This window comes from Echinops telfairi, unplaced genomic scaffold, assembly GCF_000313985.2.
Source record: "Echinops telfairi isolate 266 unplaced genomic scaffold, ASM31398v2 ScPeMD7_3;HRSCAF=10, whole genome shotgun sequence".
Classification (NCBI taxonomy): Eukaryota; Metazoa; Chordata; class Mammalia; order Afrosoricida; family Tenrecidae; genus Echinops; species Echinops telfairi.
In genome coordinates, this window is record NW_022103899.1 from 39,473,391 (window position 1) to 39,486,787 (window position 13,397).

Sequence of the window (13,397 nt, forward strand, 5' to 3'; positions counted from 1 at the left end):
GGGGGGGCAGGAGGAGGAGATCATTTTACAGTGCAGAAATCCAGCAACGGCTATCTCAGTCGTGTGTTCACGGTTACTACCATCAGTGGTAAGGCATATGGGAGTATGTACTATTTTTTAAAGTATATCTATGTATATAACTTTTTATTGTGAACTAAGTGAAGGTTTACAGAGCAGATAATCAGGTTTACATTCATCAGTTGATTCATAGTTTCTTCACCGCAGTCATAACAATCTCCTCAATGTAAGATTGCTTACCCCATTTCCTGTTTCCTGTTTCCAGTCCTCCTTTCCTCACCCTTCCAACTTTGTCTTTGGATAATGTTACCCTCTTGTCCCAACTATTTGATTATTCTTAGGTAGAATTGTTCTACTTATGGACATGTTGTTTGACTAAAAATTGAGCCATGGTGGTAAGCTCATTTCCAAACCTGAATGATGACTAAGAGTCAGAGTTTTGGGGGTTCAAACATTGTCAATTCAATCAGTAAACCTGGTCTTTTGGATGATTTTTAGTTTTATTCTATCCCTTTCTACCACTCTGTTCAGGACCTTATCATGTGATCCCTTTTAGAACAGTTGGTAGTAGTAATCTGATAATACCTAGTTCGACCATTTGAACATCAATTATATTCTTGTCTCTTCAATTTTCATTTTATTTCACTTCCATTTCCTCTGGATAAGGAGAGACCAGTAGTCACACCATAGATGGCCACTCTCCATCTTTAAAGACCCCGGTTGCTACTCAAGTAGAATGTAAAATATTGTTAGTGAATGATGTCATGTAAATTAACCTGATGGCCCCAGGATTATAGTCCTGAGACCCCAGACCCAGAAACTAATTTCTTCAAGATGCTTGGCTATGTCTAAGTTTTTATAACTTTCCCCCCGGTAGGACCATGTACTCTTGATATAGTGGGACAATAATGGCATTTCTTTGTAGTCCTTCTCCAAACAACCCAATAAATCCAATTTAACCATGAGAAAGATATCAGACAAACAAAATGGAAAGATAGTCTGCAGAATGCTACTCTACAAAACAAGAAAAACAAACTAAACCCATTGCCATTGAGTTGATTCTGACACATAGTGATCCTATACAGAATTTCCAAGGCTGTAGTCTTTATGAGAGCAGATAGACTCGTCTTTCTCCCATTGAGCCACTGATAGATTTGAACTACTGGCCTTGTGATTAGCAGTCTAATACTTATCCAGCGGTGCCACTGAAGATTCTAACCTACTTTTATCGATGATAGTTGCCATAGAGTTGGTTTCTCTTCATAGTGACACTATTTAAAACAGAATGAAACTCTATCTAATTGTACCTAATTGTTATGTTTGAGTACATTGTTGCAGACACTAGGTCAGTCTGACTCCTTGAGCCTTTTCTTTACCATGACTCATGTCCTTTTCCAGGAACTGGTCTCTCCTGACAACATTTCCCAAGTGTGTGAGATGAAGTCTCACCATTCTTTCTTCTAACGAGCATTCTGGCTATACTTTTTCCTAGACAGATTTGTCTGTTCTTCTGGTAGTCCATGGTACTTTCAAGTTCTTTTCCAACATCACCATTTAAATCACCAAATCTTCTGTGATCTTCTTTATTCATTATCCAACTTTCACATATGGGTCAATTAAAAATAATGGCTTGAGTCAAGTACACCTTAGTCTTCAAATTGACACCCTTGCTCTTTCACACTGTGAAGAGGTCTCGTGCAGCACACCTGCTGTATGTTATCTGGTCTCTTGACTGCTGATTCTGTGAGCAGTGATTGTGGGTCCAAGCAAAATGACAGTCTTCAGCAATTTCAATATTTTCTGTGTCATGATGTTGGCTTTTGATTCAGTTATGAAGAGTTTGTTTTTTTTTACACTGTTGCAATCCATACGGAAGATTTTCATCAGAAAATGCTTTAAATTCTTCTTGCTTTCAATAAGTAAGGTTGTGTAATTTGAATATTGCAGGTTCTAATAAGTCTCCCTCTAACCCAATTTTTCATATTGTCCAGTTTCTTGGATTATTTTCTCAAAGTACAGAATGAAAAGTATGGTGAACAGATACTACCTTGATATACAACTTTCTTGTTTTTATGGCATGAAAATCCCTGGTGAAATAGTAGTGATGTTTTGGGGCACTAACTGCAAGGTTGGCAGTTTGAAACCACCAGTGCATCCTCAGGTAAAAGGTGGGGCTTTCTATTCCCATAAAGAGTTACAGTTTCAAAAACTCAGGGTCACTATGGGTCAGTAGTCCGAGCCTCTGCATACCCTTCAAAACTGTTAAATTCATGAGAACAAGGGAATTTTCCCTGTCCCTATCTATTGGAGGCTAAGCTGACATGATAACTAAATGAAAACAAAAAAAATAACTCAGATGGATTCTGGAACAAAAAGGAGATATTAAGGAAAAGTTCTACAATCTGAACAAAATATGAACTTTCCGTTAATATTAATGTATCATGTTGGTTTATTATTAGTGAAAAATATATCATGATAATGTCAAATGTTAACATAGGTAAATGGAGTTTAAGGTATGTAGGAATTTTTGGTACTAACACATTTTCTGAAAATATTTACTATTTATTCTCAATAAGAAACTTAATTAAAAATTTGCAATCCACTTGGCCTACACAAGTAGATTTAACACGTTAGTCCTCCCTCTATACATTTTATGAGCACTAACCTATAGGTTATAACTTACTAACTCTTCTTTACTATCTCTTCTTTACCATTAATAAGAAAATGTTTTTACTCAGTGATAGTAGGGTAAAATGTGTGTATCTGTGTATAATTAAACAGATAGAACTTTATGTTGTTATAATCATATACAGGGAGGAATGAGATCACTTTCTTAAAATTGAATTTTAAATTTGCTGTACAGGAATTACAGATAAATGTTAGCTACTACTAACAAATGTGCGTAATTATAAAACATGTTTAATAAAACAGGGAGTGTCTGTGGGTGGAAAAATGAGCTATGAGCTTTGGGAACAACAATCGTGTCTTCATATTTTATTTCCCAAATAAGATTTACTTCTTATTTTATAAATATAATGATAAATTAAGTTGTTATGAAGCAACTGAACAGAGGAGAGACTTATCAAACTAGCATCTTGAATAATTAATATCCAAAATATGCATTCTTATTCTTAATTCAGAAACTATGTTGTGAAATAAATGTACCACATGCATATCCATAATAGATACTTTAAAATTTCCCACGAGAATGATGAGGGTGGACATTGGGGACAGGGTGTGCTGCCCCACAGGCTGGACTAGAAAACACTCTTGAAGGCCAGCGATCCTTGAGCTAACTACAAGCTTTTCTTTCTTGGTATATTTTAATGTGTTCTTTGAAAAAAAAATTTCCCACAAAATTGATTTTATGATATTAATATTTTCCTTTTGGTAACAGTTGTTTGAATTAAAAAAAAAACTCAGTTCATCTAAAAGATTATTATTTTTGACATTTTATAATAAATAATTAAGCATTATATTTTATTTAAAATGCTATTTAGGAAATAACTTATATGTTTGTATTTTATTATTTAGATATCTGGACTGGAAGCAACATTAAGACACATGGAAACTGGGCATAATTCTATTGTTCCTGAAATTAACGGTAAAACTAAAATGTGATAAAGTTCTAACATTTGAGTGATATTTTAAAATGATTAAGTGGTTGTTATTATTATTGATATTAATTGCCATCGAGGCAGTTCCAACTAATGACCTAATAAGTACGTACAACAGAATGAAACACTTCCCACTTCTGGGCTTCCTCACAATTGTTTGGACTGAGCCCCTGTTGCCTCTGTGTCAGTTCACGTCACGGGCTTCTCATTTCTCCTGACCCTCTGTGCCAGCCATGCTGTCGTTTTTGAGGAACTGATCTGTCTTGATAACATACTCAAGGTGCATGAGATGAAGGCTCCGCAGTCCTGTTTCTAAGGAGCATCCTGGCTTACCTTTATCAAGACAGATTTGTTTGTTCTTCAACAGCCAAAATTATTGTCTGCCAACACCATAATTCAAAAGTCTGAATTCCTTTGTAACCTTTCTTATTTATTGTCCAACTTTTACCTGCATATGAAGTGCTTGGAAATACCGTGACAAAGGTTAGGCAAGTAGTAGTAGAGTAACTTTATCATAAATGAAAATCTTAATGAAAACGTTGATAAATATACATATAATCATGTATGATACTGTACATTATTTACTCTGTGTATTGTACACTCTAAAATGAGAAAAAATATGTATCAGCGAAGACTTCGGCTTCTTGTTATAATGGAATACCTTGTATCAGATTAACATAAATAACTCTAAAACTTGACTATTTAAATAAGGGAAGCATATATACATATACGTACACATCTACATATACATGCAACATGTATAAATACAAAACATATATGTAAACATTTTAAAATCATAGAAATATTTTTAAACAAACATCAAAATTTGAATGTACTGTTTCTTGACCTTTTCTTCCATCTGTTTAGTCCTTCCCTAAAGAATTTCTGTTTTGACATCTGCAAGTAACTCAAATCATGCTCCTATGAGATATTCCTTACGTATTAGGACAGAAAGGTATTTGAAGGGGAAAGATATGGGCTCTAAGGTAGATGGCATAGGATTTTCCAGTGAAAATCTCAGAGGGCAGCCTTGCTCCTCTTGAAGAATGTGTAGGTGCATTATCTTGATGGGAGAAAAAAATTAGGATACAACTTTCCTGCCTTTATCTCACCAGTACAGCTTTCAGTGTTCTTAAAATATATTCTTAATAATATCCCTGGATTCTCTCACATCTTTCAAGAAAGTCTATCAAGACAAACCCTTTGGAATCCCCAAAATAGTCACCTTCTGAGCTCACCTCTCTCCCTTGAATTTAAATGGTTAAATAGATCCATTTGGAAGCCACCATTTTGATTGGACCCTAATAATACTGCTGTTGTTGGTACAAATGAGTCCATTCTGACAACAGAAGGAGACACTGTCCAGTCCTGTTCCACTGTCACAATTGTTTTTGTGTTTGGTTCCATTGTGCAGCTACTGTGTCAATCCATCTTGTCCATGGTCTTCCCCTCTTTTGCTGACCTTCTACTTCACTTAGCATGATGTAAGAAAGAGGACTTCAGTCATACACAGAGGCATTTTTAACCTATATTGCTTAGAATCCATGTATGTGTGAATTGGAGGCCTGGTAGCTATACATATACATACACACACACAAATTCAAAATATTTTGGGAGAATTATATTATCTTTTAAATATATTTTCCAGTAACTTTTAAAGCCCCGTGTGTGTGTATGTGTAAACAACCTGTGATATGCAGATAACACAACCTTGTTTGCTGAAAGTGAGGAGGACTTGAAGCACTTACTGATACAACATATCAAGCTTTACAGCCTTTAATGTGAATTGAAACTCAATGTAGAGATGACCCAAATCCTCACAACTGGACCAATAAATAACATCATGATATATGGAGAAAAGGTCAAAGTGTTCAAGGATTTCATCTTGTTTTGATCAATAATCAATGCTTGTAGAAGCAGCACTCAAAAAACCAAATGAAGCATTGCATTGCATAAGTCTGCTGCACAAGAACTCTTTTAAACCTCACAAAACAAAGATTTTACTGTGAGGACTAAGGTGTGCCTGACCCAACCCATGATATTTGCCATTGCCTGCTCTGCATGTGAAAGTTGGACATAGACCAGCCCCTGGAGAAGGACATCATGGTTGGTAAAGTAGAGGGGCATAAAAAAAATCCAGACAGGTTTTTCTCATTATCTTTTCTGTATTATAAATGTCACATTTACAATACTCTCTTATTTAATTAATGCTTTCATGATTATAATATTAGCAGTTACTTGAAATCAATTTACTTTTTAAATCAAAAATAAGGAAACTTGTTTTCTGAGAAGATTCCTTTAGGAATATTTGCTCAGTTTACAGATTGAGTACGTGTGATGAAAGGAACCACACATCCTTTCCTCATTCTGTTTGAATGACTGCCTCTTGGTCCATGTACAGGTTCTATATCAGCCATGATACATTGGAAGACAAATATTAGAACTTTATTAAATACAACACTCTCTTTCTCCTTCCTGTTATTCTTCACATTAGGAGGAATTGAAAATAGTTCCTTTATTAACACAGTATTCTCTTTTTAAAGCTCTTATCTGCTTTCACTTAGGAACTTTTGTCATTGTTCTCTAAATGATAGTTTTTACTTTGGTCTTCTTCAATTTCATTCATAAACTTTGAAAACTCATGATAATAGGAATTTGGATAGAATACAATTGAAGATTGGCTGGCCATGTCATTTATTAACCATGCAGTAATGCCATCCTACATTTATAAAAAAAGTTTTGTTGGCACTTCTTCCATATATCATACAATTCAATAGTTTAATCACATCCAGAAGAGTTGTACAATCATTAGCACAATCAATTTCAGGACATTTTCTTCTTCCTTGTATTCATTATTAGTGTAATTTATTTTTTTTAATCTCTGGAAAAAATATACACATCAAAATATTCTCCAATTCAACAGCTTCTACATGTATAATTCAGTATCATTGATTATAACGTAATGTACAACCATTGCCGCTATCCTTTTCCAAATTATTCCACCACCAATAACATAAACTCAGTGTACCTAAGCAAAAATCTTCCTTCTTCACCCATGGTAAGCATTGTCAATATCAGTTTCTTTTAGTTGTTTTCTTGATGTAAAATGCACACATTATACACTTTCATTGTTAAGTCACTTGGCCTCACGTAGAAAGCAAATGTTTTGAGAATGATGATGGCAACAAATGTACAAATGTGCTTGACACAGTGGATGTATGTATGAATTGTGATAAGAATTGCACGAGTCCCCCATAAAATGATTAAAAAAAAAAGCAGTCTGGGAAAAGAAAAGAGTTGAATATACATGAGTATATACAATTCATTCTAGTCGTCCCTTCCCCTCCCACATTCATTGTTTGCTACCCAATTCCCCTCCCCCTCCTACCCCATCCTCAAGAAACCGTTTCATCCGTTATTGTCTCTATGCATCTACTTCTTCTGTGCCTCATAGACTGCAAAGCCTAACATAAACAATAAACAACAACAACAAAACAGAAAGAAGAAAATAATATAAAGATAAAAATAAAAATAAAGAGTAAGAAAGAAAACCAACAATACTGAAAAAGCCAGAGAAGAAATTTCTGTCATGGAGCAAGATATATTTAAGCCTAGAGAAAATTAATGTAGGCCGAGGGAGGTCAACTGATGAAGTATCATATTATACCATGATTTGATCCACCATAACAAGGGTACAATAATCTCTGATAGTAAAGATGTTAGAGTCCCTCACCTGAGGTCAGAAGAGATCTGCCAGAGGCTTAATCTGGCAAGTTACTCTGCAGATGAATTTTGTGCTTCCACTGCTCTTCTTAGCCATCTACAAATTGGGTGTTCACAATTTAAACTTTGATACCATTCCGTGTATCATAATTGGATTTTATTATTGTCGTTTTTGGATCACACAGACTGGTGTGCTTCTTTGACATGGACTTAGTTGACACCTCACTTAGACGACTGCTTGTTTGAATACAAGCCTTTAAGACACAAACGACTATTCCAGTTGAAAGCGGGGCACCATCTGCTCTTCACCACACTCTGCTGTAGTACCCTTATCTTCAGTGATCTCTTCGTGAAGGTGAGGGTAGAGGAAGGCCATGCTATAAGAACTAAGTATTCTTGGATGGGGATAGAAGTGGGAGTCCAGAATCCAGCTGCTTGTCTATGGGTTATATACAACTTGGGTTTACTTTGGCAGTCATATTATGACATAAACAAAATTGAACAACAATGAAAACAAAAACACATGGACAAATGAAAAAAACAAAACAAACAAAAAGGAAACCATTGTCAATCATCCCTTTGGGGTATAAGATATTGCACTGATAACATAAATAATGTTTCCAACGTCATAATTTAAGATCTTGTTAATTGAGTTTATGTACATGTAAAGTGTGAGCTGCAATCCATGAGTTGGTGCTTTGTACACATTGATTTCTTAATGAACTGAGCTCTGTCCATTGAGCATGGAGGTTGGTGCTAGGGAAAAATTTATTGTAATAGTTGTTTCAAGGGTAGATCCTTGCCTGTCAGATTAATACCTGTCATATTAATGTGAAGGGAACACTTATGTGCTAAATATATGGTAGTTCTGTATACCCTTTCATTAAATACTCACTAAGCCACGGGTCCCATCCAAGGTCCAATGACTGCCATTTCCATGGTCTTGGGGTGGCCATCCTTTGCTTCCTTTCCCATCAGGATATTTAAGTCCTAAGTCCAAGGGCTACAGGTAGTTTTGAGGCCCAGTTCACCCACTCTGGCTTCCATGTATTGTCCTCCTGGTGTGGCCTTTGGGGGATGCCATGATCCCAGAAAGGCCAGCATCTAAGGTTATACTAATGCTTATTCCATGGCACCGTTCACTGAGGGTAGGGTAGAAACGTATTCAAAGTGACTACCCAGGAACACAAAACTGGTTTTGTTCTCCCGTTAGGTTCCCTACAATTATTGTTTAGCATCCCTTCCCCACATGAGGTTGCTCCTCTCCATTTACCCACTCAATTCACTGACAGAAACATAAGTACCTCCTCTGAAATGTAGATGCTCCACCGCCCCCCCCACAATTTGTTAACTTGATTTTCCAGTAATGTTCTCCACTCATTCCTGTGGAGGACCTATTGCTTTGTGCAGCCTTGTCTCAATGATGCATAGCATCAAATGGATCATCACCTCCCTTTTCCTTCTTCTTGAAGGAGTGACCCCGCCCAATGTAAGGTCTCCTCTTTTAAAGTGGTTGTTATGAAGGGCACATAAGGAAGGTGATGTATGGGTCATGACCAGTAGCTATCGTTTTACCCCTTTGTTTGGGATTTGGTTCCAAAGATTTGCTTACTTGGTATTTCTCCTTATCGTGGACTCATACAGTATTTGTCCTTTTGTGCTTGACTAACTTTATTGGTGTCCAGGTCCTTTCATGTCATGTAGTGTTTCATGCTTCCATCACTGTTTTTTTTAGGGTTGCACAGTATTCCATTGTATTTATATGCCATAGTTTTTTTTATCCATCCTTTCAATGTGGGATATTTTGGCCTCTTCCAGTTTCTTGCTATTGTGAACTGTGCTGTCATAAACATGGGACAGCATACATCCACTCATGGTGTGCCTCATTTCTTTTACCACTATATGCCTATATTTCTTTTACCACTATATTCCTTATTTCAGTACCACTATATGCTTAATAGTGGTATTGCTGGATCATATGGAATTTCAATTCCTTGTTGCTATGAATATCACCATATAGTTTTCCGTAGTGGTTGTATGCTCACCAACAGTGTATATGAGTTCCATTCTTTCCACATGTTCTCCAGCATTTGTTGTTTTCTGCTTTCCTGAATTGGGATAGCATTGTAGATGTAAGATGGTATCTCATTGTGGTTTTAATTTACATTTCCCGGATGGCTAGTGATTGTGAGCATTTTTTCATGTTTTTGTTAGACATCTGTACTTAATAGTTGTTGAACTGTCTGTTCATGTCATTTTCCCACTTCTTTGTTGGCTCATTTGTAATTATTGAGCTGTTGTAGAGTTCTGCATGTTTTGGTAATTATGCTCTTATCCAATGGGCTATTGGTAACTTTTTTTTCTCCCAATCTTCAGACTCTTGTCTTACTCTTCTGATGAAGTCTTCTGATGTGCATAAATGATGTAATTTCAGCATGTCCCATCATCTCTCTTGTCTTCCACAGTGTGTTCCTCCTTCATTATCCTTGGTATATGCCCTGCCAATGGACCCTTACGTTTGTCTGTTTCTCATTGATGATCCTGATAGCTCTTGGGTTTACAGTGAGGTATTTAATCCATCCTGAGTTTGTTTTTATGCATGGGGAGAGATATAGGTCTTGTTTCATTCTTCTGCACATGGAAATCCAGTTTAAGGACAGTGGTTGAAGAGGTTGTCCTCCCATTGGATGTTTCTAGGTCCTTTGTCAAAGATTAATTGCCTGTAGGCTGATGCATTTATGTGTGGGTTTTCTGTTCTTTTCTATTGGTTTATATATTTATCACTGTACCAGTGCCAGGTTGTTTTTGACTACTGTGGCTATGTAGTAGGTTTTTAGGTCTGGTAGTGTAAGGCTTCTTACTTGGTTTTTCTTTTTAAGAGGTTCTTTGTTTATCCTGGGTCTTTTGCCTACCCATATGAATTTAGTAATTAGTTTCACCATTTCTTTAAAAAATGTGTTTGGAATTTGAAGTGGGCTTTCATTGTGTCTATAGATTGATTTAGGTAATATTGATATTGTCACAATATTGTCTGACTATCCATGAATGATGGTTCTTTTTCTATTTATATAGGTCTTTTTTTGTTTCTTATAGTAATGTTCTGTAGTTTTCTCTATATAGGTCTTTTGTTTCTTAAGTTAGGTTTATTCCTATGTATTTCATTTTCTGTGTGGTTACCATAAATGTTTTTTTTTTCTTAATGTCTTTTTTGTAGGTCTTTTTGCTGATATACAGCTATTCAGTTGATTTCTGGTTTTTGATTTTGTATACTGCAACTTTGCTGAATCTCTCAATTGTTGCCAGTAGGCTTTTGGGCTTTCTATATATATAGGATCATATCATCTGCCAATATGTTTCACTTCTTTGCCTATTTGTATTTCCTTGGTTTCTTTTGTGGTCTGAGGGTTCTAGCCAAGACTTCCAGCACAATATAGCCTAAGAGTGGTAATAGGAGACATCCTTGCTTGGTTCCTATTTTCTGTGGAAATGTTTCTAGTTTTTCCCCATTGAGTGTGTCGTTCACTGTTGGTTTTCCATATACAGCTTTTATTATGTAGAGAAATTTCCCTTCAAATCCTATTTTATTGAGTGCCATTATACATTTTGCAGGGACTGAGCTCTGAGACTGCACCTACAGCATTTTTGTGTGACTCTAATATTATTAACTTAATTCCTTTAATATTTCATTTATTAGTATGACTTCAATGTACAGTTTTTATTCATAGTTATTTTTCTTACAGAAAAATGTCACAGGTCTATTATTAAGACTAAAATGCATTGTCTTTCAGTTTATCATAGTTGTGAACATTTACTTGAAGGCCCTACTCAGAAATGTCTTCGTGAAGCCAGGGAACAAAGCAAAATTAAAATAAGCATGAAAAAAAATGCAAAGGTATGTCATTTATTTTTATTTTCCACAAATATGTATTTAAGTCTCAAGAACTCTAGGAATCATATGGTATCATATTTTCCATATCAGTGAAAGAATTTAGAGATTATGTATTCCAACCTTCTCATTTTATGAATAGAAAACAGAGGCGGCCAAATATCACTGCTAAAGACCTAACTCAGAAACACAGGCGTCATGGGCAGAGGCAATGCGGGGCCCACTCTGCCGTTTTCCTCAATAAAGGCATGGCCAGGTTGTACTCGTTTGCTCAGCTCTCTGCTCACACTAATCTCTATTCCAAAGAAATCAGTCCATGTCATTTTTTCTTATAGTATAGAACTTCGAACTTTTCATCTTCTTTAGAAAAAATACATTATACCCCACTTCATATTGTTATAGATAAATAGTTTTGCTTCATAATTAGACTGAAAGTCAAAATCTTCTTCAATGATTACCAAACCCCAAACCAAACTCACTGCCATCAAATTGTTTCTGACTCATTGTGACTTCTCTATGTGGAGTTCTGAGAGTGTAATTTTTTATGGGAGCAGAAAGCCTTGTCTTTTTCCTGCAGAACAGCTGTTGAATTTGAATTGCTGAACTTGCAGTCACTTATCTGATGCCTAACCATTGTGCCACTGGGACTCTGGCCTGCAGTGACCAATAAAATGCTATTATACACATCTGGTCAGACAAATATATTTAAAAAGTGAAGAAAAAGAAAGAAAACTGCATGAAACTTGTGAGGTATTTAGTTTCTTGTTATGAAAAGTGCATAAAAGTCTAGATGGGTAATGGATTTTCTTACATGGTAATTGCTACTTTAGAGTTTTAAAATAGCTGTCATTTAAAGCCAATTAACAATTATAATGGTGTTTTATACAATAGATTTTTTATGAATGCAAATTTTACTCAGCTAATATCAATAATGGGAGAAGGGCTGATCTTTCTATCCCCTTAAAGAGTTACAATCTCCAGCACCCGCAGAGGCAGCTCTACCCTGTCCTATAGAGTTGCTATGAGTCAGAATTGACTTGATGGCAATGAGTTTTGTGTTTATTACCATTAACATTTTTTTTTTCTGAAAATGTGTGTTCTGGACTCTGGTCAACATACTTGAAATTTCAGATGAAGGTTAACTGCTCTGAGTCTTGCTAAGGCTTTGAAAATAGTAAAATCTTGTGTTATTTTCCGATCAGTATTTTACTGGTTATTATTGCTGTGAAGAACTTATTGTAGTTGAGACGGATGCATGTCAGAATTAAATGTTGGTGGTGATCACGATGATTTTCATCAGGAGTAGTTCCATCTTTTAATTGCATAGTGATCCACTTCACATAGGGAATCATGTTTAGAAATGATTTTTTGATTAGTTCACTAAGTTCTCAGGGATCCTAGGATTCTACATCAGTAATGCAAGGTTAAACTTTTATGTGATAAAAAATCTACCAAAACATCAGACAAATATAGTATACATTTCAGTATATAGCATATTCTCTTTTGGTGTTGCATTAGAACATCTAACATAATACCTACAACAATACTGAAATATTCAGGTGCTATAAAAATAGTTAATGTACAGAATAAAGTGCATCCTTCTCCCTCCTAATTGATTTTTTAACTAACATTTCTCTCAATTTTCTCCTAGTTATTTTTATTTAAAAACATTTTTGTTGCCATTTGTAGATTCCAAGAGTTGGCCACAACTCTCATTGACTATATTTACAACAGAACAGAACACCACCTGTTTGTGCACCCTCTTCACAATTCCTGTGTTACTTGAGCCCATTGTTGCAGCCACTGCATCCATCGGTTTGCTGAGGGATTTCCTTCTTTTCTCCGATGCCACACCTCACCAAGCAGATAGCGTGTCCAAAGCAGATGCGATTAAATCTCACCATCCAGGCTTGAAAGGAGAATTCTGGGGCTATATTTCGCAGACAGATTTGTTCTTTCTGGAAATTCATGACATGTTCAATATCTTTTGTAACACCATAATTCAAAAAGAGTAAATTGTTCTTGAATGCTCATTTTTCAATTTTCACATGCATGTGGTGACTGAAATCACCTGGCTTGGATCAAGTTCACTTTAGTCCTTAAAGCCACATGGTTAGTATTTTATACTTTCGTCAGTTCTCGTGTAGCACATT

The 13,397-nt window shown here is 35.7% G+C and overlaps 1 protein-coding gene across 1 annotated transcript in view; it reads left to right on the forward strand.

The window, feature by feature from the left end:
• Nucleotides 1–13,397, forward strand: part of LOC101652497 (sperm-associated antigen 16 protein) — a 101,808-nt gene that overhangs the window by 72,591 nt on the left and 15,820 nt on the right. Inside the window, exons 9-10 of the mRNA XM_045296815.1 lie at nt 3,553–3,622; nt 11,147–11,250. Of these exons, the coding sequence (XP_045152750.1) occupies nt 3,553–3,622; nt 11,147–11,250 (174 nt within the window). The remainder of the gene's footprint in view (nt 1–3,552; nt 3,623–11,146; nt 11,251–13,397) is intronic.